Source organism: Cyprinus carpio, chromosome A22 (genome assembly GCF_018340385.1).
Source record: "Cyprinus carpio isolate SPL01 chromosome A22, ASM1834038v1, whole genome shotgun sequence".
NCBI lineage: Eukaryota > Metazoa > Chordata > Actinopteri > Cypriniformes > Cyprinidae > Cyprinus > Cyprinus carpio.
This window is the reverse complement of record NC_056593.1, coordinates 12,680,431-12,706,873: the sequence shown is the minus strand read 5'-3', so window position 1 is coordinate 12,706,873 and position 26,443 is coordinate 12,680,431. Positions and strand designations below refer to the sequence as shown.

The 26,443-nt window shown below is 37.0% G+C and overlaps 1 protein-coding gene across 1 annotated transcript in view; it reads right to left on the bottom strand.

Annotated features, from left to right (window-relative positions):
• Window positions 1-831: 831 nt before the first annotated feature.
• The window catches only part of LOC109092890 (prolyl 3-hydroxylase 2-like), a 38,213-nt gene continuing 12,601 nt past the window's right edge, over window positions 832-26,443 (bottom strand). The window contains exons 2-15 of the mRNA XM_042711916.1: window positions 11,978-12,130; window positions 11,664-11,853; window positions 9,191-9,322; window positions 8,366-8,493; window positions 7,171-7,260; window positions 6,533-6,573; window positions 6,371-6,459; window positions 5,925-6,052; window positions 5,691-5,786; window positions 5,216-5,366; window positions 4,563-4,680; window positions 3,825-3,900; window positions 3,603-3,743; window positions 832-1,982 (exon numbers count right to left, since the gene is read on the bottom strand). Coding sequence (XP_042567850.1) covers window positions 1,890-1,982; window positions 3,603-3,743; window positions 3,825-3,900; window positions 4,563-4,680; window positions 5,216-5,366; window positions 5,691-5,786; window positions 5,925-6,052; window positions 6,371-6,459; window positions 6,533-6,573; window positions 7,171-7,260; window positions 8,366-8,493; window positions 9,191-9,322; window positions 11,664-11,853; window positions 11,978-12,130 — 1,626 coding nt within the window. The 3' untranslated portion in view covers window positions 832-1,889. The remainder of the gene's footprint in view (window positions 1,983-3,602; window positions 3,744-3,824; window positions 3,901-4,562; window positions 4,681-5,215; window positions 5,367-5,690; window positions 5,787-5,924; window positions 6,053-6,370; window positions 6,460-6,532; window positions 6,574-7,170; window positions 7,261-8,365; window positions 8,494-9,190; window positions 9,323-11,663; window positions 11,854-11,977; window positions 12,131-26,443) is intronic.

The following is a 26,443-nucleotide window of genomic DNA, read 5'->3' as shown; positions in this document are numbered from 1 at the left end:
TTGTGACTTGCACATGTGTGACTTACTCCCACCTCTGCCTAAATGGGTTCCTGTGTGGTCATGCATATGTGTTATATTAATAGCTTCTGATGCCGTCTTCCTGTAGAAGAGTCTACTAGAAATTGCTCAAACTGCGCTATCTACCTTATTTTTAGTGTAAGAGTACACAGACATTTGTAACTTGAATGTGCTATGTATCTGGTTTCATCTACTTCCAGTTATTCTAGCTGTACAAAAACAGTCCGAATGATATTGCAAAGTGGTATTTGTTATAATTTTATCATAATTATGAAGACATTGGTTTGTAGCGCAAAAAGTTTAACATTCTGTTGTTCTTCCAGTTTTTTTTATCTATTGCAGCTAATGAATTTAAACAGATTTGGAGAAATTTACATGATTATTTACGTGAAATTTGCATGACTTGCTCACCAGTGGATGCTCTGCAGTGAATGGGTGCCATCAGAATGAAAGTCCAAACAGCTGATAAAAACATCACAATAATCCACAAGTAATCCACACCACTCCAATTCATCATTTAATGTCTTGTGAAGCAAAAAAGAAACTCGCCAAAATAACTGCCGGCACCCATTCACTGCAGAGGATTCACGTAAATTTCTCCAAATCTGTTTGGATGAAGAAACTCATTTACATCTTGGATGGTCTGAGGGTGAGTACATTTTCAGCAAATTTAAATTTTTGGTTGAACTACTTTAAAGTATCTGAGAAAACCTGAGAAAACTTAAAGGCAAGCCAAAGTCACTGTCAAATATTTTGCATGGTTTTTTTACTGCAGAATGTGTATTAAAAATCAGTGCAAGTAAAGGACACAAATAAGTATAATTCAGTCTTTAATTTAAAATACATATTGCAAACATCACTGTGTATTACATACAGTAAAAGCAGACTTAAATACTCATGTAATCAAATATCAGTGACAATAAGTGGCCATCGTCCTTGTTCAAATTCAACAAGAGCTGAGGCAAGTGTGCAAAGCACATTTCACCCACCCACAGAGAGACACGAGTCAATGAATTTGAAAGGAAAGGACAATTAATATGCCACATTTAAGTTCAAATTCCTTGAAACAGGAACAAATAGCATCTTTTATTAAAAAGGTTCCTAATATCAAATGCTGACGATTGCAATTATAGCAGTCTATGATCAAACTACAGCATAGCTTCAGTCAGATCATTTGTAAACAGTATAAATTAACTCATTTGAAAGCATTGTGGTGTCTCAACGTGAAGGAACCCACAGTGCACTGTTAAAAATGGACAGCTATTGTTTGTTAATATCACAGAAGAATATACAGTAAGTACAGAACTGTGCAAATCCTCATTTTTCATAGTCTGTTTCATTAGGTAACTTGTGATTATGTCTAGTTAAACAAACTTGAATATAAATTATATCCAATATAATGTATATATGCTGTTGTACAGTGTCAATTCACTCTTTGGTGGTATGAATGGCAAGAAAGCCAAACCATACTTTCCTTGATATAAATTTAAATTATGTTCACTGTTTCTTTTAAAGTCAACATAAAAATATATTCAGAATTACTTCCGTAATGTGATGTATTACCGTCTGAATCTGGATATTTTAACAGAAAAAGGATCATGAAATCTCTGTTTTATACCAGACTAGAAATACCATAGTATATCGTTGAATCGATTTTGATTTCATGTTGACTTTAAAGGAATGCAACGTAATAAATGTGAGCTGAGATTTTATATGCACACGTGATAATAACAATGATAAAATTCTCACAAACAGACAGAAACAAAATAAAAACAAATTTTCACACAGTAAAAAAAAATAAAATCATTCTGATCATTAAATAAATAAGAAATGATGTGAACCCTGTACTTTCTCTTCCATTGGCTGATGGACTATAACTCGTCTTTTGGGTTTATATGCAGCCCTTGGTCCCGCATGTGCTGATTATCCAGGCCTTGAATCACCTCATCAGCTTGAAGCCTCTCCTGCAATTAGATTTAAAACACATTATATTCCATCATATTTTAATACATCACACATTTCTTTAACATTCTATTATTAAAAATTATTTATTAATTAAACACTAAACAAGTCTTAAATTGTTTTGTTTAAAAAGTAGAAAAAAACAGTAATTATTAAATAATTAAATTGAAACCAATGAAATTGAAACACTGGCCGATATTGTGTTGGAGGTTTCGTGTATATATATGTGGATTTCACATTCCATCAGTAAAACCAGAGTGTGAAGGTTGAATTAGCAGAGCAATAGCACAGCTGTGCATAAAGTATTGCAATCCACACACAACATAATGAGATGCATATCAGATTCAAAAGAGGACAGTTTGTTGGCGTGTCTCGCTGGTGCATCTGTGACCAGGACAGCAAGTTTTTGTGGTGTATCGAGAGCCACAGTATCCAGGGAAATGTTGGCATATCACCACAAAGGACATACCACATCCTACAGGAGTGACTGTCGATGAAAGAGGAAACTTTCTAAAAGGGATGCGACCCATATTGTATCCAAAAAAACAAAACAACAGTTGTTGCATAAATAAATGTGCACCTCGACTCTCCTGTTTCCTCTAAAACTGTTCGTAAATGTGTGTGTGTGTGTGTGTGTGTATATGTATATATATATATATATATATATATATATATATATATATATATATATATATATATATATATATATATGCCATTTTTTATTTATGTATAAATTATATTTAAACAGTTATCAAATAATTTCTTAAAACATTAATTATAAAAAATATTTATATAATTCATTCATTCATTAATTCATTCATTTCAATTGTGCATTTTAAATGATTACTATAAAAACCTTTATTTTGGAAGCTGCAATCCAAATCCATGGTTTCAAAATTTGAGGAAAAAAAAAAAAGCATCTGTCTAAATGCTTGGTTCTTTAGAAGTGCATAACATCTTACTTCCTCCTAATAACCTCACCGCGATTGGGAACACCTCATGTTCAGGCATGTTTTTTTTTTTTTTCTCCAGGTTTTAGATAGTAGAAGCTCAAGTACTGTATTTTACAAACCATTTTATTTTTTTCAGTTTGTATAAATGGTCTTTTTTGACTAAGGAGGAGGTTTTGAGCTCTTACAGATGTTTAAATAATACAATACCCTGTTTATTTCAAAAGATAAAAAAAAAATAATAAATATGATATGACCCTTATAACAGTGTATGTATAAGTTATACCAGGTACAACACAGGTATTCATTCATTTAAAGTGGTCAGGGTTCACTGACGTGTGTAGAAATGCTCAAGGTCAGAGGCCTTAAAACGTGTGCTTGCTGTATATAAACACAATGGGCATCATGTTAGTGTGTTGTGAGAACAGGAAGTGGTTTAGTGGTTTGACAGCACTTACTGCTGGCTATATGTGGCTCAAGACTTATGCTTAATGTACAATGGAAAATTCCACTTCCTTTTAAATTACATTTTCCAACAAGACAGAATTTTTGAGATATATACAGACATGCCACCATGTTAATATAATGTGATTGGCATTACTAAAGCCTAAACCATGACTGAAAAATAAACACTGAATGTGCTCTCTATGATAGACAAACAAGTTTCCTCACCAGCTCCCTGTAGAGGGGGTCTAAAGTGAACCAGAGTGCCACAGCACACCGCTGCCCCCTAGTGACCGCTCGCACACCGTGTGGATTCTCACCGCCAGACGAGAACCCCACCATCCGCCCGCACCTGGGCTTCACTGAGGCCTGTGACGGGAAAACAGAGCATTTAACTGCTAAACTCTACCTGAGAGGACAGATGAGCAAAACACAGTAATTCTTCCTTACGGTGACAGTCTTGGCATCTATTTCTGTAAAGATGAATTCTCCGCCGTCAAAATTGCCATTCAGATACAGCAGTGCACTGAATCACCAAGAAGAAAAAAAAAAAAAAGGGAGAGAAGAAACTTGTTTTAAATTTGTGTGAAACTTGTTTTATAGGGATACTCCACCCCAAAATGAAAATTTTGTCATTAATCCCTTACCCTCATGTCGTTCCAAACCCTCAAAAGCTTTGGTTGTCTTCAGAACACAGTTTAAGATACTTTGGATGAAAACAGGGAGGCTTGTGACTGTCCCATAGACTGCCAAGTAATTAACAGTGTCAAGGTCCATAAAAAGTATGAAAGACATTGTCAGAATACTCCATCTGCCATCAGATGTGCAATCTGGGTTATAAGAAGCAACTCTAACACCATATGTAATATAATAAAAAAAAAATAAATACCTTACCTAGACATTCCTTTGTCAACAGACCCTGACACTGTTATTAACTTGGCAGTCTATGGGACAGTCTCAAGCCTCCCTGTTTTCATCCAAAATATCTTAAATTGTGTTCCGAAGACGAACGAAGCTTTTACGGGTTTGGAACGACATGGGGGTAAGTGATTAATGACAAAATTTTCATTTTGGGGGTGAGTATACCTTTATTGACTAATAATGACAACTGGCCATGCTCACATTTAGTTTGAAGTACAACTATTTTGAGTCCTGAAGAGGGTTTTAGAGCAGTTTAACACTTCTTACCTGTAGTCTCGGTAGGTGTAAGCAGGCGGCTCTTTCCAGCACTCATTCGCTTCTGGATCCAGAAGACAGTTGTCAGCATGTATTGGGTGACTGAGGTCATTTCTGTGGTCCTGCTGACCTGATAAAATAAATTATATATATACAGGGCCGGAGTGGTACTCATTTTCAGCCCAGGAGTTTCATGCCTTAGACTGGCCCACTTTAGTTCACGACTGACAAGATCAAAATAATGTAATTAAAACCTCAGTATATAAGTCTTCAATAGTTCACTGTTCTCTACAGCCTTGTAATTCATCGCATTTTTCAAAAATATAATTTCCAAATTGTAAACGTTATTTTGCATGGCCGCTTACTGGCCGTCTCATCGTCTTCATTTGTTGTACTCTTGGTGGATTTAAGAAAAAAAGGTAACATTACTCAGCTTTGGCCGCATCAGTTTCTAGAGTTTATGTTTTTTATTATTCTGGACTTTTCAGTGCCACCTTTGCACTTTCTATTATCCATTTTTTATCTCTTATTTTTTGCTTGCATATCTCCAACCACTGACTTTTTGTTTGTTTTTTGAGCGATCATGATGCAGCATTATGTGTAGTAGGCTATATTCTGACTTAAGTAATCAAAGTGTGGTTTAATCTGAGGTAGAGGTGACGTACCAGATATGGCGGTCCTACACACAAGATGTGTGTATGAGAAATGAAGAGTAGAGTTCAGCATGAAGTACGACTCAATTATCCGCCTTGCCTTCTCGCTGACATCATAAAAGAGGCGGGCACTTTTTAAAGGAACACGTCCCTCATAGCCATACTGCAACGATAAATAACGAAGAATGAATTATTAATATTATAATATTCATGACTGTTTAATTATTCACAACTCTTTGTCCAATCAGAATGGACATAAATCTTTAAAAATAAATAATTCAATATGAATTGTAATTCTAAATACATTTACATTCCAAATAAAACAAAATAGTGATGAGAAATATTAATTCAAAGGACTATTTTACCCAATATTTGTCTGTGCTACATATATTTCATGCTGTTAGCACTGTAACATGGAGTTCATGAGTTTACACTATCTGTAAACACACAAGTGTGAGTCAATGTTAAAAACTCAGAAAGGTCTAACCTTCAACGTTTTCAATACTGTCGCTCCTTCGAATTTCTCATTTGGTGTGTGAGGAGACATTTTCCCCTTGTAGCCGTCGCCAGCTGCAGTGACACTCTAAGGAAATATTGAGATACCAACCAAACTTAACTGTAAAGTAACAGTGCATCTGACATAAAATGAAATAAAATACTATATCACATGAGCTGATTAGTTTTAGACACTGAGAATGACACAACAGAAGTAAACTCTCACGTGTGCCAGATGGTTGAGCTCAGAGCACTCGTCCTCACTGATGACATCATCAAAAAGCACCCTCTGACTCCCGTTCAGGGTGACGGAGTTCTGTACAAGTCGTACATTCTCATACACCAATGGACCTCCTATATACACACGTACACATACAACCACAAATGTACTTTTAATAACCAATAAAAATGGTAAAACACTGAAACAGTAATAGAAATATAACTAATGTGCTGAACCAGTATATTGTAACCAGGCGAATTTGTGAACCGGATCAATTGGTTCATTGAAAACAATCAACTTTTTTGCAACTCTGAGGTCTCTATGTGCCAGGATTTTCATATTTGGTTGAATTACTAATAACTGTTATGTATGTTACCATATGTTATCACATGGTTATGTATCTTGCCTTTTACAATATTAAGTTCATTTAAAAGTCAGAAACAGCATATCACCTTCCCGCAGCTCGTGAAACACAGACACTGTGATATTTCTCTTTGATATTGGCACATAGTCCATCCAGCCATTGGTACCAGAAGGAATCCTAAAGACACATATTCAAAACATAAGCTCTGAACATTATCATTACGCTTTATCATATTAATAAAAACGCCTACCTGTTAGTATCTTCTCTACCACCCGAACTGCTCCAGTAGTTCTGAGGAGAAACAACCATCAGAAGAGTACATGAAAAACTATTTAGATATGAGGGCTGTGGCTTTATAATAGTTGGGCTTATTGATGATCCCACCACAAGGGGGAGATGTAGGCTCTCAAATCTTACAGGAGCACCTGTTCCCTGTCACAGCTGTTACCAGACTTAAACATTTCTTTGTTCATGTTATAACTCACTCCCATTGCTTACATGTTACATGTGAACTGTTTTATGATATTCAATCCCTTATATATTTACAAAGTGAACACTTAGTTCAATCGGCAAAAATTGTTTTCAAACAGGCCTCCCCTGTCTTCCATTGGTTGAACAATATGGCTTAATAATATGTTGTTGAATTATAAATATTTTTTGATTAATATTAAACCTAATTTAAGGTTTGAATGCAGCCTTAAATATAATTTGAGAAAAAACTAATACGTAAAACTTAGTTGTTGTTTTTTCTATGTACACGTTTTTTGAGAATTCAACTACAAATTACTAGCTTATAAATGTCTCTGTATATTAAACTGGTATAGACAGAAAAAAATGGCAGACTTTAGAGCTTTAGAAAACCATTTCTGGTTCATTTTGTGTACTTACTGCTTCAGTATAGGGCACTCCAAGATTACTGCTGCCGATGAGCAGCAGGTCTAACTCCTGTTTGTGCCGCTTTAGATACTGTTCAGCTTCCTGTGGCATAAAAAAGCATAGTTAGACTGATTCCATTTCCTATATGCTGTAGGTTTAAGATTATGGCCCTAAATATTTTATCTCCTAAACATCTTGTCTACATCACAACAAAACCTGAGGGATGGATGGCGTAGTCTCAGTCTAAAATCAAGCCCGTTCCACAACCTGTGCGATGTCTCTTGGCATTTTCCAAGACTTTTTATTAGTGGTCTCTGGCACTCATTTGCTATAACTGGAGCAAAGTCTGCTGCTTCTAAGTGTGGTCGAGACCACATGAAACGGCAGCCTTGGTGCCCTTTTGGGGAAAGAGTTACATGGGTAGCTTTTGCGGCTTCGTGTTCTTCGAATGCAAACAGTTCGCAAATTGTTTCAGGGAGCTTTGCGGTGTTTCAGTGAAACTTTCTTTGCAGCTCCCTGTTTGAGAAGACTATGCTGTCAGCACAGCATCTCGGCGGTGAATTAACAAGGTCCTGGAGGAACTAGAAATCGGGCAATCAGACATGGCAGCAAGCCCACATAGATGGAAACACTCTGCAAAGGGTGCAAAAGAATGTTTTTGGCTGTTATGAGCTAAGAACTGAAGGATCTTGCAGTGAAAGACGTATTGAAGCCCTCTTGCTCTTGACTTACTAAATTTATGTGTCTTTTACAGTGCTAATAGCTTCCAGGTTTTCCAGCGAAAGACTCTTTTGGGTGGTTCAAGAGTGTGTGCATCCATTACTGTACATCTTGATTCCAAAACCCACTAAACATATGATTATTCTAGTGTGTTTATGCACGCTGACATCCTGCCAAACTCTGCACTTGGGGAACAAGTATACTATAGTGATTTCGTAATAGATCTGGATCTGTTCAAAAGCTGAAAATGGCGATCCAAGAACTATCACCATTATGAATTTGAACTTGCTCAATGGCGACTGTTGCTAGTGTACGATAAGTTATTTTAAAGACAAGTATCAGCTAAAAGGATGTTTGATGTCAGCTGTACATTTCACTTTCGCCTAACACCATAGAATCCATAAAGGCCTTAAAGTGCTTGAACCCTGATAATTGATGCTTGCAGCTACAATAGTTTTTTTCTGCATGTTGCACCGTCATGTCTCACCTTACGAGGCTGGCCATCATGTCCCAGCACTTCCCTGTAATACTCCACATTCTCACTCATGAACTTTTCGCCTTCGTGGAACAACAGGTAGGTCAACGCGCACTCCAACGCCTTCTCATTCCTTCCAGCTGAACACATAGAGAAGAGAACCAGTTATTAAGTGTTGATGAAGCCACCAGGGCTCTGTTTCTTGGATTCTACATCCTGTGAGGCTGTCTGATTTTGTTGGAGTCATCTTTTCCCACAGTCACGTTTATTTCCACTTGGAGACCCACATGCTCAGAAACATTCGCATTCCAGGCCAGTGACCACAATGGAACAAACACCTCGGGAATGAGTGAGTGGAAACACACGGCTCTTGAGACTTGCAAAAGAGAAGGCACTCGCACACACACCTGAATGACTTGTCATTTTTTTAATAATAAGCAGTGTTTGTAAAACTTAAATTTCTCATCTCGAAGCAAAAGTTCAGCGTTGACATTTCCAAGAAGAAATCAGTCTCAGAAATATTTATCAGACTCTTCCTCTCCTTTACCGTGAGTAATTTCATGATTAATGAGGTTTTGTCATTTCAAAATCATTTTCAAGGTGCTTTTAATCTGATTATAATTACTGCTGACAATTTCTTTCCAATACAGACCATTTCTAATTTGACTGATGGAAGTCAGTAGTGTTGTAGCCAGTATCTTTTATCTTGAGTCCAAGATCCAATGAGAGAATTGGGGTCAGATACCAAATCAAGCCCAATGAGTTTTACTCCAAGACCAGAAGTTGTGAATTCAAGAACGTTCATTCAAGCCAGTTTGGACATATATGGAGGTTTACCTTGGAAATAGGCAAACTGCAGGTAGTCGTAATGCAGTGGTAGGTAGTTTTCCATGGGCGACAGGCGACCAGGGCGTGTGGCCAAGTCTCGGATGCACTCATGCTGGCAGTGAAGAACCTGTGTGTAATGATCTGGAAGACAAAGTTCAACATTATTTAGATGAGGGGTCTCGAGGTCAAATTAGCTTGGGGCCTCTTACTACTTATTATCAACAATAAAAAACCAGCTTCAATAATAACAACAAACAAACAAACACAAATAAAAAAAAATAATGGTTCCAAAAGGGTGTTTTTACAGTGATGCATAGAGGAACCATATTTGGTTCCTCAGAGAACCTTTCAGTGAACAGTTCTTAAAAGAACCATTTTTATTTAGTCTGAAGAAAAATGTATTTATTTTTTTAATCTTAAGATCCTTTTTTCTGCTATAAAGAACCTTCTGATGATGTGAATGTTTAAGGTCCTTGATCCATAGATGCCAAAAAAAGAATCTTTATTTTTAAGAGTGTAGCCTATTTGTGGAAAAAGAGAAACCACATCGTGGTGGGATCTAATTGCTTAATAACACACTGTAATTCTGGTTGGTAGTTGAGAATGTGATCCATGTCTTTTCCCAGAGTGCATGGAGTGAGATCATCTAACTGGGATCAAATCAAAGATGTGCAACCAGGGGTGCTGGTGTGTTTCATGTGGACAAGGTTGAGGATTAAATTAGAGAGCTGAGAAGACTTTAAACTCACTTTAAAGGGATTCATGATGGGTAGTAGGCAGATTGTTCCCACGTGAAAGTGGGAACAGATTCACAAATTAAAAAGATGAGTAAGCTTCTATCAAAAGAGGGTTTAACAGGCATACTATGGGATGGAGAGGCTTTTGTCAAATTTGTTCTGTGTTAGTCTATTCATGTATTCATAAAGGCATGTAACTAGCTCTTGATTACTTTTGTAAATATAACAAAGATTAAAACCTTAAAGCCATGGAAATCATGAAAACCAACCCATCTTTTGTTAAAATGAGCCCATAATTGTAGTAGAGAGTCATGTCATTGCATACTAACAAAAACATACATACACATATGCTCTCAGATCCTTTAATGTGCACAAACACACCCAGTGGATGGAAAATGTCAGTGACATCACTCCGAATATTTTCCAGGGATTCCTTGCTGAACTCTGAGACATGCCATCATGCACAAAACCCCCTGAAGCTAATGTCAGAAACACTGACAACCCCTGTGAAGAACGAGTCCTCTCACGATTGGCCAATCCTTCACATTTAGGCCATAAACGAATGTCAATCATGCAACAGTCTTTCACATCCTTCCTTAATCAGCAGAATGCAATCAGCAATAAATAAGAACCATTATGGCAGTTCAATGACATGCATTGTTTTTTAAGCCAAATGTTAGGGGGATGTTATGACATAAGTGTTAGAGAATTATGACTCCCCGTTTGACTTTTATGGACTTTCACATAGTTAAAAGATGTCAGTTAGTTATATTAGCTGTAATTAGTGCCCATCATGCAACTATTACAGCAATTTTACTGAAATGTGACTGAAAGCAACTAAAAACTATTAGCCAGCATTGTGAGTTCTGTCAATAACTATAAATATGATGAATGAAAATATGTGATAAATGAAATACTCTACAGTTGGTGTCATTACGTTTTTTTTTCTTTTTGCACACCAATGCTGCATTTATTTGATCAAAAAATACATTAAAAACAGAAATATCGTGGAATTTTATTAAAATTTAAAATAGCTTTTCCTGTTTGAATATATTTTAAAATTTTATTTATTCCTGTGATGCAAAGCTGAATTTTCAGCATCATTACTCCAGTCTTCAGTGTCACATGATCCTTCAGAAATCCTGCCCTGGCTTTAAATGGCTATCTTTTTTTTAAAATTGAGGTCATTTGGACCGTGTGTGTGAATTTCAAACAGTAGTCTGGTTTTGAGCAGGAATGCAATCCAGACAAAACATGGCTCATGACATGCATCCTTAACAGACATAAGCCATGTAACTTCACAGGCTTAAGTTAAAATGAACAGCTTCTGTATCGATACATAATGAATCATAAAAGTGGATTCAGCTTTGATCCAAAGAAGCTTTTCAAGTTGTAAGTTTTATTTGCAAAACACTATATAGGGCAGCCTTATGTCACACTCTTTGAAGCTGTTCATTGTTGTACTATTATGAAGTGCCTGTCAGACACAACAATAACGAATTGTACTTCAGAATAAAAACAAAAAACCCTTAGGTCAAACATTACTCTTGCCTACTAGAGGTCAGATAATGGGAAGATCTCCATTTCTGGAAACACAAATAGCTCTGAAACATGATATCCAAAACAGAAAGTCCCAAAGAACCACTTGAGAATGGAAAATTCCCAGAACCTTCTCAAGACCTCAGATGATAGCTTTACCACATTAGGAGGAAGCAGAAAAGCTCTGAGTAAAAAAGCATCTGTACCTGAGATTAGCTCGTAGAGGTTGTATTTGTACAAAACATGATTCTGTTCCTCAAAGTGCTGCGGCCCTTCACAGAGGGCCCGGCACTCCACATCGGCGCGGTAATACTCAGTCAAAGCATCTTCAAAAAACGTCACAGACTCTTTGTAGTTGCCTTTGTTGTAGAGCTTCACCCCAGCAAAGAAGGCTTTCTGTAAATAGAAAGATGCACTTCATGATGCTGAACTTGTTACAGGTGTTTCAGGCTTTGTAGGGTGCTCTTGGAGGTTCAAGAAGTTTCAAACAGTGCCGTAATTGGGGTCAGCAGTCACTGACCTGGTGTGGGCGGGATTCCCGGTCAATAAAGTGTTCCTCTTTTACACCCTTCTGGGCTTTGTATTGCTCCAAGTGTTCTCCCATCTCCACGTGCTCAGGGTTGGCTTGGAAATACGTATGAGCGGCAGACACAGCTTTGTCCAGTTGCCCAAGCTGTTTGGAAAAGAAAGAGGAAACACAGAAACATTTGAAAAAATGAACTTTGGAGGCCCACTCTTGGCACAATTTTGAGTTTTACAGCCCAAATATTGAGAAATTACATTGCGAAATATGTCAATTTAAGTTATAATTGTGATATCAGGCCACATAATGCAATTATCTGTAAGAAAATTACCAGACCTTGGGTGTAATATTACAATCGTTAATCAAATCATTATAAGAATTTATAGAAATTGATTTAAAAAATGTAGTGTTGAAGAACATAGTATAGCCAATTTGGATAAATACAGAAATTAATTCTGGTCTGAACTGGTCTTTTCAGCAGGGAAGCTCTTTTTGGCCTCTGAAAGGGATAACAAATTTAAATAAATATATCGGGGACTGTTTAAATCATAATTCCAATGAATTCTGCTTTGTCACTGGAGGAAAAATGTCAAAACAAATTCACGGAAGCCATCAGAGGTTATTTTATTTTATCAATTGCAGACCTAAAATCTGTTCAGCAGATCTTGGATTGGCATCAGTTTCTTTAATCCTTACTAGGAACAATATATTGTATGAAAAGAGCTCTGTTAATGATGATTTACAGAAGAAAAAAAAAACACATTAGCAAGAATCACATGGATCTTTTGGAGTTTACCACCACAAATACACTTTAGAATGCTATCAGCATCAAGACTTCCAGCTCCAAACAGACTATGATTTCATTACGATGCAAAAGCTTTAGTTTTCAACAAAACATCCTTAAATACACAAACTACAGCAAAAAAAAAAAATATTGCATGCATCACATTGAATGGTGCTTTATCATTCTTTCTGACGCATCCCTTGCTCACTATATACTTTTGTTGTATGGAAAAGAGCAGCTTAAACATTTCTCAAAATACCTCGTTCTGTGTTCCACAGAAGAAAGTCATACAAGTTTACAATGACATGCAGAACCTCCGTGGAACCATGAAGAACATCCATAGAAATGTACAAAATGTTCTTTATAGTGGAAAAATGTTCTTTAAAAAGAAATATACTTAACAGTATGCAAAAATGGTTCTTTTCAGAACTGTTCCCTGAAAGGTTCTTTTGTGAAAAAAAAAAATAAAAATAATTTTTCTATTACGTTGCTACAAAAACCTGTCTCTGGAACCTTTATTTTAAAGAGTGTAGGACAATGTTGTGGAGCTTCTTTAGTCTCCAGATACAACCATAGATGGACCACTGCACAATGGAAAAGATGATCCCCAATCATTTGCCGCCTTTTTTTTTTCCTTGTCTTTTGCGTCTCGGCCAAGGTTTGGTCTTTTATGCTAGGAAATGAGGCAGAGGGGTTGAAGGCTTAGGAGGACATGCTTGGTTACCTCTGAAAGGCCAAAGAGCAAGTTGCCGTTGACTGCATTCCAGTGTCTTCTTTCTACTACTCTCTCATCCACACACACACACACACACACACACACACACACACACACTGCTGTGTGTCCCAGTTGCGAATGGATCACAAAGAGACTAAATGGATACAGTAGGGGGTATTTTTGTATCCCATCCAAATGCTGATTTTCATCGAAAGCAGGTCAGATTCCAGGAGCTGAAGCCCACCAGCTGGGATTTAGTCTGGCTGGGTGCATTGTCTGCTTACATTCACATGTCTCTCGCAGCTGTTTTCTCAATACTATTTACCAAAAACACAACAGTTCTGAGACTTCTAAACCACCAAATTTAGTGGTATTTATGTGTGTTTGATGTTCCTATATAAAATCGTTGCATCTGAAAACTGTGTAATGTATGGCTGTTTTACAACCATCATACATTAAGCTAGTTTTCTTTGCAGAGTAATAACCTCCTATGTTTTAAACCAAAACTGTTAGTAGTTAAGTTCCTTCAGCCCTTGTGGACATTGCAAAACAGACGTTTGTTGCCATGCACATTTTAAACATTTAAATGCAAATTAGGTATATAATAACACAATAACATAACAACATGCAACCTAACATAACCTATAACATACAAGCTAACCTAACATAACCTAACATCCAACCTACAGTAACCTAACATAACATAACATGCAACCTAACATGTCCTATAACGTATAAGCTAACCTAACATGTAACCTACAGTAACATAACATTACCTAACATAATATATAATTGAACACAGCATAATTTATAACATAAAAGCTAACATAACATAACAGACAACCTAACATAACCTAACATCCAACCCAACATAACCTAATATACACCAGTAAGATAACATCTAAGCTAACCTCAGTGCTGGGCAGATGCTGCATGTTAGCTATGATTTGAGGCTTTTTGTTGTAGACGTTGGCTTAATTAGCATGACTGAAATAGTAGCTGATTTAATATCTAAACAAAGACTTGAGTCCTGTGAAGGCATATTTTAATTCACTTCTTAATTATTTCAGCAGATGGTTCTACAGCTAAGACGCTCATTTCACACACACACACACACACACACACACACACACACACACACACACACACACACACACACTTACAAATTCACAGTGCTGGCTTTACCAAATATTCTCAGCAAACCCATTACATCAATAATTTAGTATGTGTAAGCAATTTTCCTTTCAATTGATATCAAACGGATACACCCCCACAGACAAACATAGCTTGCAACACTTTGAAAAAATCTAAATTAAAAATTCAAGCAACAACAACTAGTAGTTTGTTCATAATTGCATAAACAGTATTCAGTGATCATTTGTGCCTCTTGGGAAAATAATTTCCAGAGAGAGCACCTGTGGCCCTCATAACTGCTCTTTAATATACACCACCACAGGTTTTTTTTTTTTTTTTTTTTTTTTTTTTACATTTTTGCTGCATTTCCAGCCAGAGTTTACAAACTATTTACTCACTGGCTATAAAAAAGAAAAAATCCCGTTTGATGTGGGATAAAATCATAGCCAAGAAAAGCCTAATTTATGCTTTTTTTTTTTCTTTTTTTCCAGATGAAGGAGGCGAAGAAAGTCAACAACATGTTGATGGGACTGTAGATGCTTTTATGTTCTAAGAAAATCATGTTGTTTAGTAGATATCAACTACAGACATTCAGTAAATTATGTTAACAAGAAAAAAAAAACTTTTATTAATGTGCTTTTATTGGACTAAGTAAACTACACTAAATATATTTATTCCTTTAGAAGACGCTTTCATCCAGTAACTTACAAATGGGGAAAATCCCAATCAATCTGTAGTTTAAGCTAATAATAATGTAACGTTTTCATGGGGAAATACAGTATGTCCATTAGGCCTTTACTGATACAGAAGTAAATAGAAAACAACTATTAACTAATATTAGAAAAGTATTATTAAAGAGCATCATTTACAACTAAAAGAACTCTTAATTTGCTCATATCTATAATAAATAAATCACATAGCAAACAAAGACTTATTTAATATGTAATCCAAGGATATTAACAAATATTCAAGCAGAACACTTCAGTCTGTAACTAAAAAAAATCCAGTACACTGTATATTGACTTCAAGCTGAAAACTGCCATTGCCCTGGTTTCACTCAACATAAAGCAATAGAAAAGCCACAGGAATCTGTGCAAGCACACTAAACTCCTTATATTAAATCCAGTGTGTTTACAAGTGCGGTTACTTTAGATAGCGGCGTCTATTTATCTTGAGTTTTGATTTTTGTAAATTTAACCTAGCAGTGACAATAAGGGATAGTGGGAGGTACATTAAACATGTCCAGTTTTACAAACCATAACCTCACATGTAAACATTTATTTAAAATGAGTAAAGCTATATTAAACAGCATGTTTCCCCCAGTAAACCATAATGTAAACTCTGAAAAATGTTATAAACAAAGTAGGATGAATTGCTTGTTGTAGTCCTCATTTGTAAGCCAATTTGGATAAAACTGTTTGCTAAAGAAATAAATGTAAAATTCTGTTCCATATTTTGTAGTCCACTTATTATACATTCTTTTTAGAAAGTAAAATCATTATGAAATGTATAGCATCCACTTTTGAAACATTATGTAATATAAACAAATTCTACATTTTGATTGGTTCCATCTAACAATCTATAGCTGCTTTATAATAAAATACAAGCTTTCCTAAAACTTTAAAGGCAATGTGTAATTTCTATGCTACTATTATGACCATCCTGTGGATGATGCCATCCGTGGGGCGTGGCCTCCTCATACTTCCATTAGTGCCGACACACAAGCCCGGGCCACACCCACTCCACACACATGTTGGTTTAATAATGTAATGTCTGAGGAACGTTAAAGCAGGATGAACAGACAGCCTCTTTCATTACAGCAAAGACATGGGATAGCTGGAAAAAGTAAAAATAGGTGTACAATAATCCAGCTACTGTATGCTACCGCTGAATGGAAGTCTGTGTACGTGGGGGTTTGGTTTTCAAATGGTTTCTTTGGTCGTCCCTTGCTTAGAAGAGGTGTTCGGCTGTAGCTGATTAGTTTGTACATAATTATAGGGGAAATCAAAAGATTACAATTTAGATTAAAGGTCAGGACTAACCTGTTAGCCTTTTTGTTTGGTAAACAGTACTTCTGCTGTGTCTGAAAGAAAAGCCTCAGACAATAACATCTCATACTCTTTGAAATGCACCTGTCTAATCAATTTTAAAAAAAAAAAATTATCATTAAAAAAATAAATAAAAAAGAACACGAAAAACATTCATGCTTGTCTAAAGTGTCACATTAAATTAAAATATTTATTGCACTAATTTTTGCATCAGACATTCATCTTGGTGTGAGCTGCATCAGAAATGGCATACTTCCCTACTATGTAGTAGGCGAAAAACATTATGTGACAAAAGAAGTATGTCCGAATTCACAGTACTCATAAAATAGTAGGTAAAAAGTACCCGGATTATCTACTATCTTATCTACTATTGTGCATACAATGGACACTTTACTACCCTATGAGGCCACAAGAGAGGATTTATGAATGAAAGTGACGCAACGCAACTGGCACTGGTGGGTCACGTGATAATGACAACATGGTGAATGTAGTACATCCAGATTACATTCATACTACACTTATTCATATTACATAGAACTAAATCTTTTTGCAGTCGCAAAGTAATTACTTATTCAAAAAAGTACTTACTCAAGAGACTATGTGATTTCTGATGCAGCCGTGGCCTTCAGGGTCACACACTGCTCCAACCGAGGAGATTCATAATACATGGAGAAAACTATTCGCTAGCATTCCCATTTTCATAGCACATGGGGGTGCAAACCTGCTCCTGTAGGGCCACTGTCCTGCAGAGTTTAGCCCCAACCCCAATTAAACACACCTGAATCAGCTAATCAAGATCTTCAGACTCACTTGAAACTTCTAGGAAAGTGTGTTGGAGCTGGTTGGAACTAAAATTTGCAGGACACTGGCCCTCCAGGAGCAGGATTGGACACCCCTGTCACAGAAGTTTCTCAGCTGTATCCCCTATTTGCCTCCAGACTTACCTTTCCCAAATCTATCCCACCATTTCCTTGCACTTCCCACTTATAGCAATCCCATCAAAAGCTTAAAAAGACCATAAAATAGTAACAGGTCTACTCATGACAGGCCGTTTTCCTAAATCTTCAAACCTTCCCTTGCCTGCTGCATCAGGAGAGATGGTTTTGTTTTACGGTTTACGAGTTGAAATCCTCTTGAAACATCATCCATCTTCCATTTGTGTTTTGCCCCACGACTATTCGGCCTAAAAATCTGATAAATGCACACAGTTAATGTGGGATCTCTTGGCCCGGAGCGGAGGGGTGAGTCAGCCCTCCCTCAACATCCTCCACATTCCTGCAGAGCCCTCGGCCTGAGAGAGGGCAGCCCCCTCGGATCATCGCTCCCGGACTCATGCTGGCTTCCTAATGACCAGACTCCCCACTGAGAAGAGCAACATCTATTTAAAAAATATCCTAATTTATCTCGTTCAAATATGAGCCTGATGTGAACTTACATTCAACCCCACTTCATGTGCTTTTTATGAGCTGAATTGAGCTAAAGTTTTATCAAATATACATCACAAAGAGCATTTTTCTGATGATGTTTAACGGTGAGTTCCTCTAGAGTTCAAAGAGCCCATTATGTCTCTTGTTCTAGTGAGGATTATCAGTTCTGCTAGTGCGCCATTTAAACGCATGGACTGGAAACAGAGCGGGATGGGGGTGCTGTACTAAAGAGTTAAATCTAAAGCAGGCCTGGACTTTGTTCACATACAACAGAGCTTTATAGCAGAGGCATTGGTATCACAGTGCCTTCACAATGCTGCCTTTCATTCTCCCACGAAAGCATCAGCACCCTCGATTTTCCTCCCTGGAAGTCTGTATACTGTATTTTGTTATGTTGTAGATGCCCATCTGCATCTGTATCGCTATACTGAGTGTAGGAATTTAAGCAAAGGCTATTATATTGGCTCTGACAGGTGTGAACGCTCCTGAACAGCCCTCATAGGGGCCCCAGTGAATTCTGGGAACCCTGAGGTTCTGAGTGCCAAGTGATGAATGATTTACCCTTTGTGATTAACAAGTTGACAAGTTTTTAAAGCAAACTCATAGTAAACCTCCGGTATTGGGGATTCTAAGTCTAAGGGACATTTTTTGTCATGATTTATTGTTCGAAAGAAGAAATTTGTAAAAAGTTTTGGCAGTTGTCAATGTTATTCCTACTTTCCTTGCTTTTCATAAAGCAGCATAAACATCCTGTCAGTAAGCTTAGTAAGTCTGATTGATGTTTGTAGAGTTAAGTCCGTTTTCAAATTCCCACGCATAAAATACTGTGACACGATGCAGCAAGTTTCCAGAACATATTTTATGTTTAATTTAATCCAACAGTGCTTTTTTAGCAACTTTAGTTCTGGAAGTATTTTTTCCTATAGAGATTTTTTTTTTTAAAAAGTCTTCGTTATGACTCAGAACCAAATCAACCAGCTATGAGGTGAATCACAACAACACAGACTTTGATTTGAACCAAAAACGTTTTTGAAAATTGGACAAAAGACAAAAGGTACAAGAGTGTATACTTATCGGCTTTCAAGAAGGAAAGGACTACAATCCCATGAAGCATTGCAAATGACATTCAAATTGAAACATAAAAATGTTTTAAATATACTTATTCAAAAATATACATACATACAAATATTAAAGTGTTTTGAGTGTACAACTGTGCCATTCAGATTTTTTTGGCACAATTTATTTGTTGAGATTCTCTGATTAGTGAACATGTTTCTCCTGAATTGTGGGTAATGTAGATTTTTCAACAGAAAATCCACCGTAAAACATAATTATTTTAAAAATTAGTTTAAATAATGTGGGTTGATGGCTTCAACATCAGCATCTACCATCAATATCTACATCAATAGCTCACAGTGGGTCTGTCTTTAATAGTTTAAAAGTTAGCATTAAAAATAAATTCCTCCATGCTCATCTAAGGAGTTCTCAATAGAAAATTAATGAGATTTGACTTCCAGAACCCAACTGTTGCACTTTATATACAGTTAAATGAAGCAGAATTGTGGACCAATTAAATTTGCAAGGTTAAACTTAGATTTTTTTTAAATTTATTTTTTAGATTTATTTTTGGCATTTTTGCCTTAGGACAGTATTTAGACGGGAAGCAAGTGGGAGAGATGGGGAATAGGATTGGCAAATGTCTGTGAGCCGGGACTTGAACTTGGGACACCCGAAGCGCAATGGCGTTATGTGTTGGCGAGCTGCCCACGAGGCTACTGGTGCCAACCAAAAATCTAGATTTACATGGAATAGGTAGCTTGACCTGTTAATGTTTGTTGAGCTGTTGTATTAGATTTTAGCAAAGTAATTACTAATGAACCAACTGAGACATCTAGAAGCACAACTATAACAATAATCCACATTGTGCCTCATTAAGAGGCTAAAATATGGGGTTTGTAAAAAGTTTAGTGTTATGAGGTTTGGAAAACCTATGTTTGTTGGTTTATGGCAATGTTTGCACAGGCCAACACTTAATGCATCCAAAGTGCGCCAAGCATGGCTCCTTGTTTCAGATCACAGCATGAGGCAGTTTAATTAACCCAGGGAGACTGGCGGAGGAGGTGCAGGGGCTTGTTATCTTTGGAGTAGTGGAGTGCTTGAGTTTTGACAGTAGCCTGGCTAGCAGCACTCCTGGCTGACCACTGCGCCGAGCTCGCCAAGTCGAAGCCCCCTTCAGCCCGGGAGCCGCCAAAAGCATCCCCCCCCGAGACCCATCCCGGACCCCCACTGAAGAAAACACCCATTGTACTTTGACAAATGGGAATAAATTGCTTTCTTGGGGGCATTCGGGGAGGTGACCTCTTTCTGAGATGGGTTGAATGTTTTATTAAACTCTGATGACTGTTATTATTATTATTTTAAGGAGACACTCCTGGAAACAACATTTTTAAGTTCTAGTTACAGCTTCTGACCAATGAATCATTTAAAGTTATGAATTTATGCAATAAATTCTAAACAACGAAATTCCAGTAAAAACAGACCTCAACAACAGGAGCGGCTGGTGGTACATTGCTAGCATTATTCTGGGTGGTTGCAAGAGCATTACTGATCCATACTTAAATCTTGAAGGTCGAAGGGTCAGTGTAGCCACATCTCTTGCCTGCTTTCACAGCCTCAATAATGACTAAAAAAAATAACCAAAAAATTAAAACAAAAAATCAAGGAGGTGTTTCCAAACCAAATCATCTGTAAATAAACTGAAGCCAAACACTGCATAATTACTAGGTAAACAGCTGATGTACAAAATAAAGGACATTTTGTTTTTGGTATACAATAGTTATTATAGTGTAGCACACCATACTCTGATATTCTGATGTCTTCTGAGACCAAAATGTAGTGCCGAAAAACTAAAATTTATAGATAGATATTTTTATAATCTTATTCATCTGTGAAGAAAAAACCTTCCCTTGCCTGTGACATAATATTGTTACATAGGTGTCTGAAAGCACTGAAACAACATTCAAAAATATTTCAATTAAAAAAGACAGCCAGCCATGCTAACAGCTAACAATACAGAAACATTTCAGGCACTGTTCACACTAGTGCGTTTTCGTTTTAAAATGAAAACGATCCTCACTGACACTTGCGTTTTCACTGCATTTCAGAAACGTTCTCCGTCCACACTAACACAACCGAAAATGCAGGTCATATGACCATTCATGCAGGTACATCAATGATCATGATGTTATTGTTTTCACGGCTGTCATGGATACGCAGAGCGAATGTGCGCAGCCACACCATCATTTTCAAAAGTCTCTGTTTTTTTCTATTTAAACTGAAACAACCCTGGAGTTTTCAAACTAAAACGGTGTCTACAGCGTAAAACACTGGGGTAGTGTAAACGACAGGCGTAAACGTAGCAAAAGTTATGCGTTTCAAAATGAAAAGCACTAGTGTAAACGTAGCCTCAGATTTAAATACTTCAAAAGTGCATTAACACAACAAAATCACTAGCGAAAAAGCTTCTCATTAGAACAACCAACAATAGGGCTTAAAAGAGATTTTTAAATCATTGTCCAGCATTAATTTCAAAACTTTGAAAGTAATTGAATAAACTGACTAAATGTCAATAATTGTGTTTACATGCAAAAATCATCTCATTATAAAAAAAAAATGTAAATACCATCTAGTTTTAACATCAAAACATACATAAATATTGAATTACCTGAATGAATCATAGTGTTAACAAGCAAAGCAAAAATCAGGTATCATGCACAAATTTAGGTTTTGCTTAAATCATTGTCCTTTCCGTAATAAAAAAAACAATGTTCAAAGCATTTACATGAATTTTACACAATGTTGGCTGCATTCAGTGAAAGCAGGAGCAAAATCCACATGAACCACAGGAGATCTGACATGATTTCCAACTACAGAATCAGCTTTGAGAGAGATGGGAAAATGAGCAGAAATAATGAAAACAAAACTGCTCTCCTGACCCCTACACTGCCAGAAATGGGTCAGATCAAAGGGCTTAAGTTAAGTTTGGCCTGCCATGTATTTATGAGAGGCGAAGGACATGAGGGCAAAGCCCAAGGGGGGGCAGTGAAAACACAACAGGTCATCTCTTATTACACTGTGTGAGTCAGTAGGTCAGGGGTCCTGCACCCACTGGGTGGTGACCTCACTAGCAGACTGACCCGGCCGGAGCCACGAGTCTTTAGTAGTCAGGAATCCATGGACGTTTGATCTGGGATGGTTGCAAAAAGGTCAAAGGTCATGGCTGGCAAGATCTGACATGCTCCCCTTGCCGAAACGTGCACAGATCAGCCAGACTGTAGCAAATGGAAAAAAGGCTCAAAACAGTTTATTTGCAAATAACCTCCTGTCAAAACTATAATATATATAAATATACATATATATATTCTCAGCTAATGCTTGATGTTCAAAATATGATGGCATATATTTTATTCAGCTTTTGTTCCACAAATGCTATTTATCAATTATGAAGCCTTTATGAAATACATTTTGCACACATTACACAAGACTATTTGCCATTGTAGCAATTGCACAATGATCGCATCCATATGTTAATAACAATTCAAGGAAATTAAATGCCATCTCATGAGAAGATCTCTTTAAGGATGTAACTTTAATTTTTTTAATGTAACTTAAAATACCCGTTTCTTATTAGCTATACAATGTTTTCGCAAGTCCAACTACTGCAAAAGCAAACACTTATTAAGAAGCACAAGGAGAATTATCCATGTTTCGTGTAGTACATTTGGATTTTGTTCTGCTGTTTATAAAAAGCAGATCTGCTCTGTTGGTCTTCAGTCTTAGAGTGAACATTTAACACACTAACATAAAAAACACAGGTTTAAAGCTAAGGACTCAATTAAAAATACATTTCACTTTTGCTTGAAAGAAGGGGATATCTTTTCTCTCAAAAATATCCTTTGCCAACATAAACGCTGTTGACCTGAAGCAGTCTTGGTTGTATGACGCAAAGCATGTGATTTTTAACAGATGCTTAAGAGCACTGAGCAGACCGAGGCTGATTTTTAAACAATATCTTTTTTCATGAAGTGACAGAGAAAACAAACTTACAGAGCAAGTCTGAGCTCATAATGATCTCAGATGCACCTGGTTTGCTCAAAGTGTTTCAAACTCATCTCTAATCAGGAAGGAAGGATAAATAAAGCTATACTAAATAATATAAGAGATTCTTGCCTTAATTGGCGCTCTTTCTGTGCATTTCCCCAGGGTCCTGTAAAACATATAAGCTTGAAATGCTGAAAATGTCCTGAAACAAGACCTCACAGTTATTTCGATTTAATTGGCAAATTTGTTCAGCGAAGGCCAAATTTTCTGATTTGAGACAACATATGTCTGGTTTAGATATTTATGTACTATGAGGATTGACTTCATTATCTCAGCACACGCTATAGAGTTGGACAATGTGTGGGGTCAGGGCTTAAAACTTCTTAGAGCATGGCCAAATACACACCCCACGGCATTCCTTAGTTACACAGTGGTGTGCTAAAAGCATTTGTGAGCAGACGGTTTACAATTACGCATCTTTAAATGTAAAGCAGCATTGCTTTCACCATTGAAAGAAACTGCTGCAGGACTTTACACATCTGTTTCGTTCACAAAAGTTTAATTATATAGTGGCTAAACACAATTCTAGAGCACAAAGCCCTTGATTATTCAACACACCTTTAGGAAGCAACACTGAGGTGTTGGTTTACACCCCTGATGGTTTTAAAGCATTTATAAAATGTATTCAGAGCTAGAGATTTCCACTTGACTAAAACTGTGAAATGCAAAATAGTTGTATTAAAAGCTTAAACACATACTGTATGTGCCCTAGTGAAAACATTGACATGGGTTGCCAGAGTCTATTTATAATTTCAGTTAAGAACTTGTGGTGTTACCAGTGGGCAAATCCTGATGAAAGAGCTGCTTTCATGAGCAGAACAAGCCCTGAAAAAAATGTCACGGCCTGATATAATTTTTTCCTTTTCTAAGCTGCAATCTTCTCCTATACTGAAATGAAATTGTAAAATAAAACGACATTTGGATTTCCTGAAGGAAATAAAAGCGCTCAAAAGGCATCACAAATGTTTTTGTTAAAAGTATCCAGAAAGGGAGAAGAAAGCCAGAGCTCTCTTCCAAAACCAAGTGAGCTGCCAATTAATTTTAGCCATCATAGGCATGTTCACAAGACAAGGCTTGCTCCAAATATAGGGAACATTATGTTACCTAATAAGATACCTTATTTAAGCCAGTTTCTAAAACAGCAACAACAAGCTAACTGAAAATATTAATTCGAGATGGCACAAGTCAAGAGAAATGGGTCGATTTCATTCAGTACGTAGTAAGTTTAAGAATTGATAAAATGAACTAAATATTGGACCATATATCCATACATTTGTGTGGGTTATGTATTTATGCTATTTTTACTTCAAGTATTTTGTTTTTAGCTTAGCAACATAGTAATGTCATACTACTGGAAACAACTGTGAATTGTTTGCTTCATAGTTTTGCATTATTGAAAGCATTTTAAAGACTATTAGACCAAAAAACATGGGGACAAAAAACACCCTAAGAAGGTTTGCTAGCTTAGCTTGTTTCCCAGCCCAGTAAAGTTGGACTGGTTTGCTGGTGTAAATGATTTAAAGGTGTTTTGAGACTTGCTCAAACCAGCTTAAATCAGCTAAGACCAACAAACCACCTTAGGTTTCTTAATTCTTGACCATGACAGGTGAACCCCACAAAGAGTTGTCGAGAAGCCGCTAATAATATTGTTGTTTCTTCTGGAACATTTAGGAGCGTGTCAAGCAAACATTGAAAATGTACCGTGACCACAAGCATGTGTTTAAAATAGTCAGGGAGAGCTCTTATCACTCTCTTGTGCCTCTAAAACAGCACCCAAAAACAGGTCTCCCAGAACAGTGAGTCTAACGATTTTACCAGACCTGCATTCAGTCAACACTTAAGTGAGTCTGACATAGGATTCAAAACAAATGCTTTCCAGCTTCACATACTTTAACTGGAGACACAGTGTATGCTCTCAGCAATTTCTGGGAGACTCGTGATCAAACATTGGTCATCCTCAAGTCTGTTGGCAATCAATGAGAGAGCACATGTCTGTGGTTGCAGAAACAGACTAGCTTGCATTTACATCATCCGCTACCCAATTCTGACAGCAAGGTACGATCCAGACAAAAAAGTTCTGACGGTCCTGTGCTATTTCCTATCTGGCTAGTTAAACAGGAAAGATGTACAGGCTGGGGTTTCCACACAGGTGTAGCTTTAGAGCATGTTCAATCCTCAAATGCTGCAGTAATAAATAAAAAATTACCCCTTGGCTTCAATCCATGCTGATTTTGGGATGTTGCCCATAGGGGCTGTAAAACAAGTAGCCGCTGGAGCCAATAATCTGTAGGCAATAATAGAAAGCGGAAAAACATGCAACGTAACATCATGATTCAATATAGACGTCTCGGACAGGAGTAATGTATCATATGCTATCCTAAAGGTTATGAGACTCACTCAAGCATTTTTATTAGTGGGCCATGCAGGAACTACTTAAACGTGATCTTAGGCATGATGACGCAACAGAGTACAGCTAAAGTTATCCCTTTACAATGATAACCATCTTTAAACATGGACTCTATTAGTGGGTATGGCAATAGAAAACACAGGATGTCTGTATTCCTGAAAAGAGGAAAATAACAGACTGCATTTGGAGTCCACAGAATGGAAGTTCTGTATACACCCGGTTACGCTCCTTGGCACCAAGGCAAGCGCACCCGGAGGCCTAGTCAGGGGGTTAATTAAGCTTCCAGAAGAAGACAAGAGTGACCCAAAGCCAGATGGCATGTCATCATTGGTATAATCAGTGTTATGATATGCCATTATGACCTCAGCATTGAAGTGCTTCTTAATATCGAACCACAGCCGCAAGCAACATTGTGGCGGCGACAGTAGAAGGATGGAATGATTGGTAACATTAGTTGAGATGGTCAAACTTGACTGATGGTGTGGTTGAGGGAGGGATACATTACAGTTATTTCTGGACTGTGAGATCACCCTCAAAAAACCCTGATGTAGGATCTCACTGGTTGGTCTAGTCGGTTAATTTGAAAAAAAAAAATCCATGTCATTCAAGTCTTTCTGGTTGCAAACGCTTAAAGTGTCCTCATCGAACTCAAAAAACCTGACCTAGAAATACAGTTCATAAAAATCACTATAAATCAGCTATATTACAAGGTTCAAGGGATGTTGTACAGGGAAAGGGTACCTGCATCAAAGCTTTGGTGTACATACTGTATTAATAACTGCAAGCAA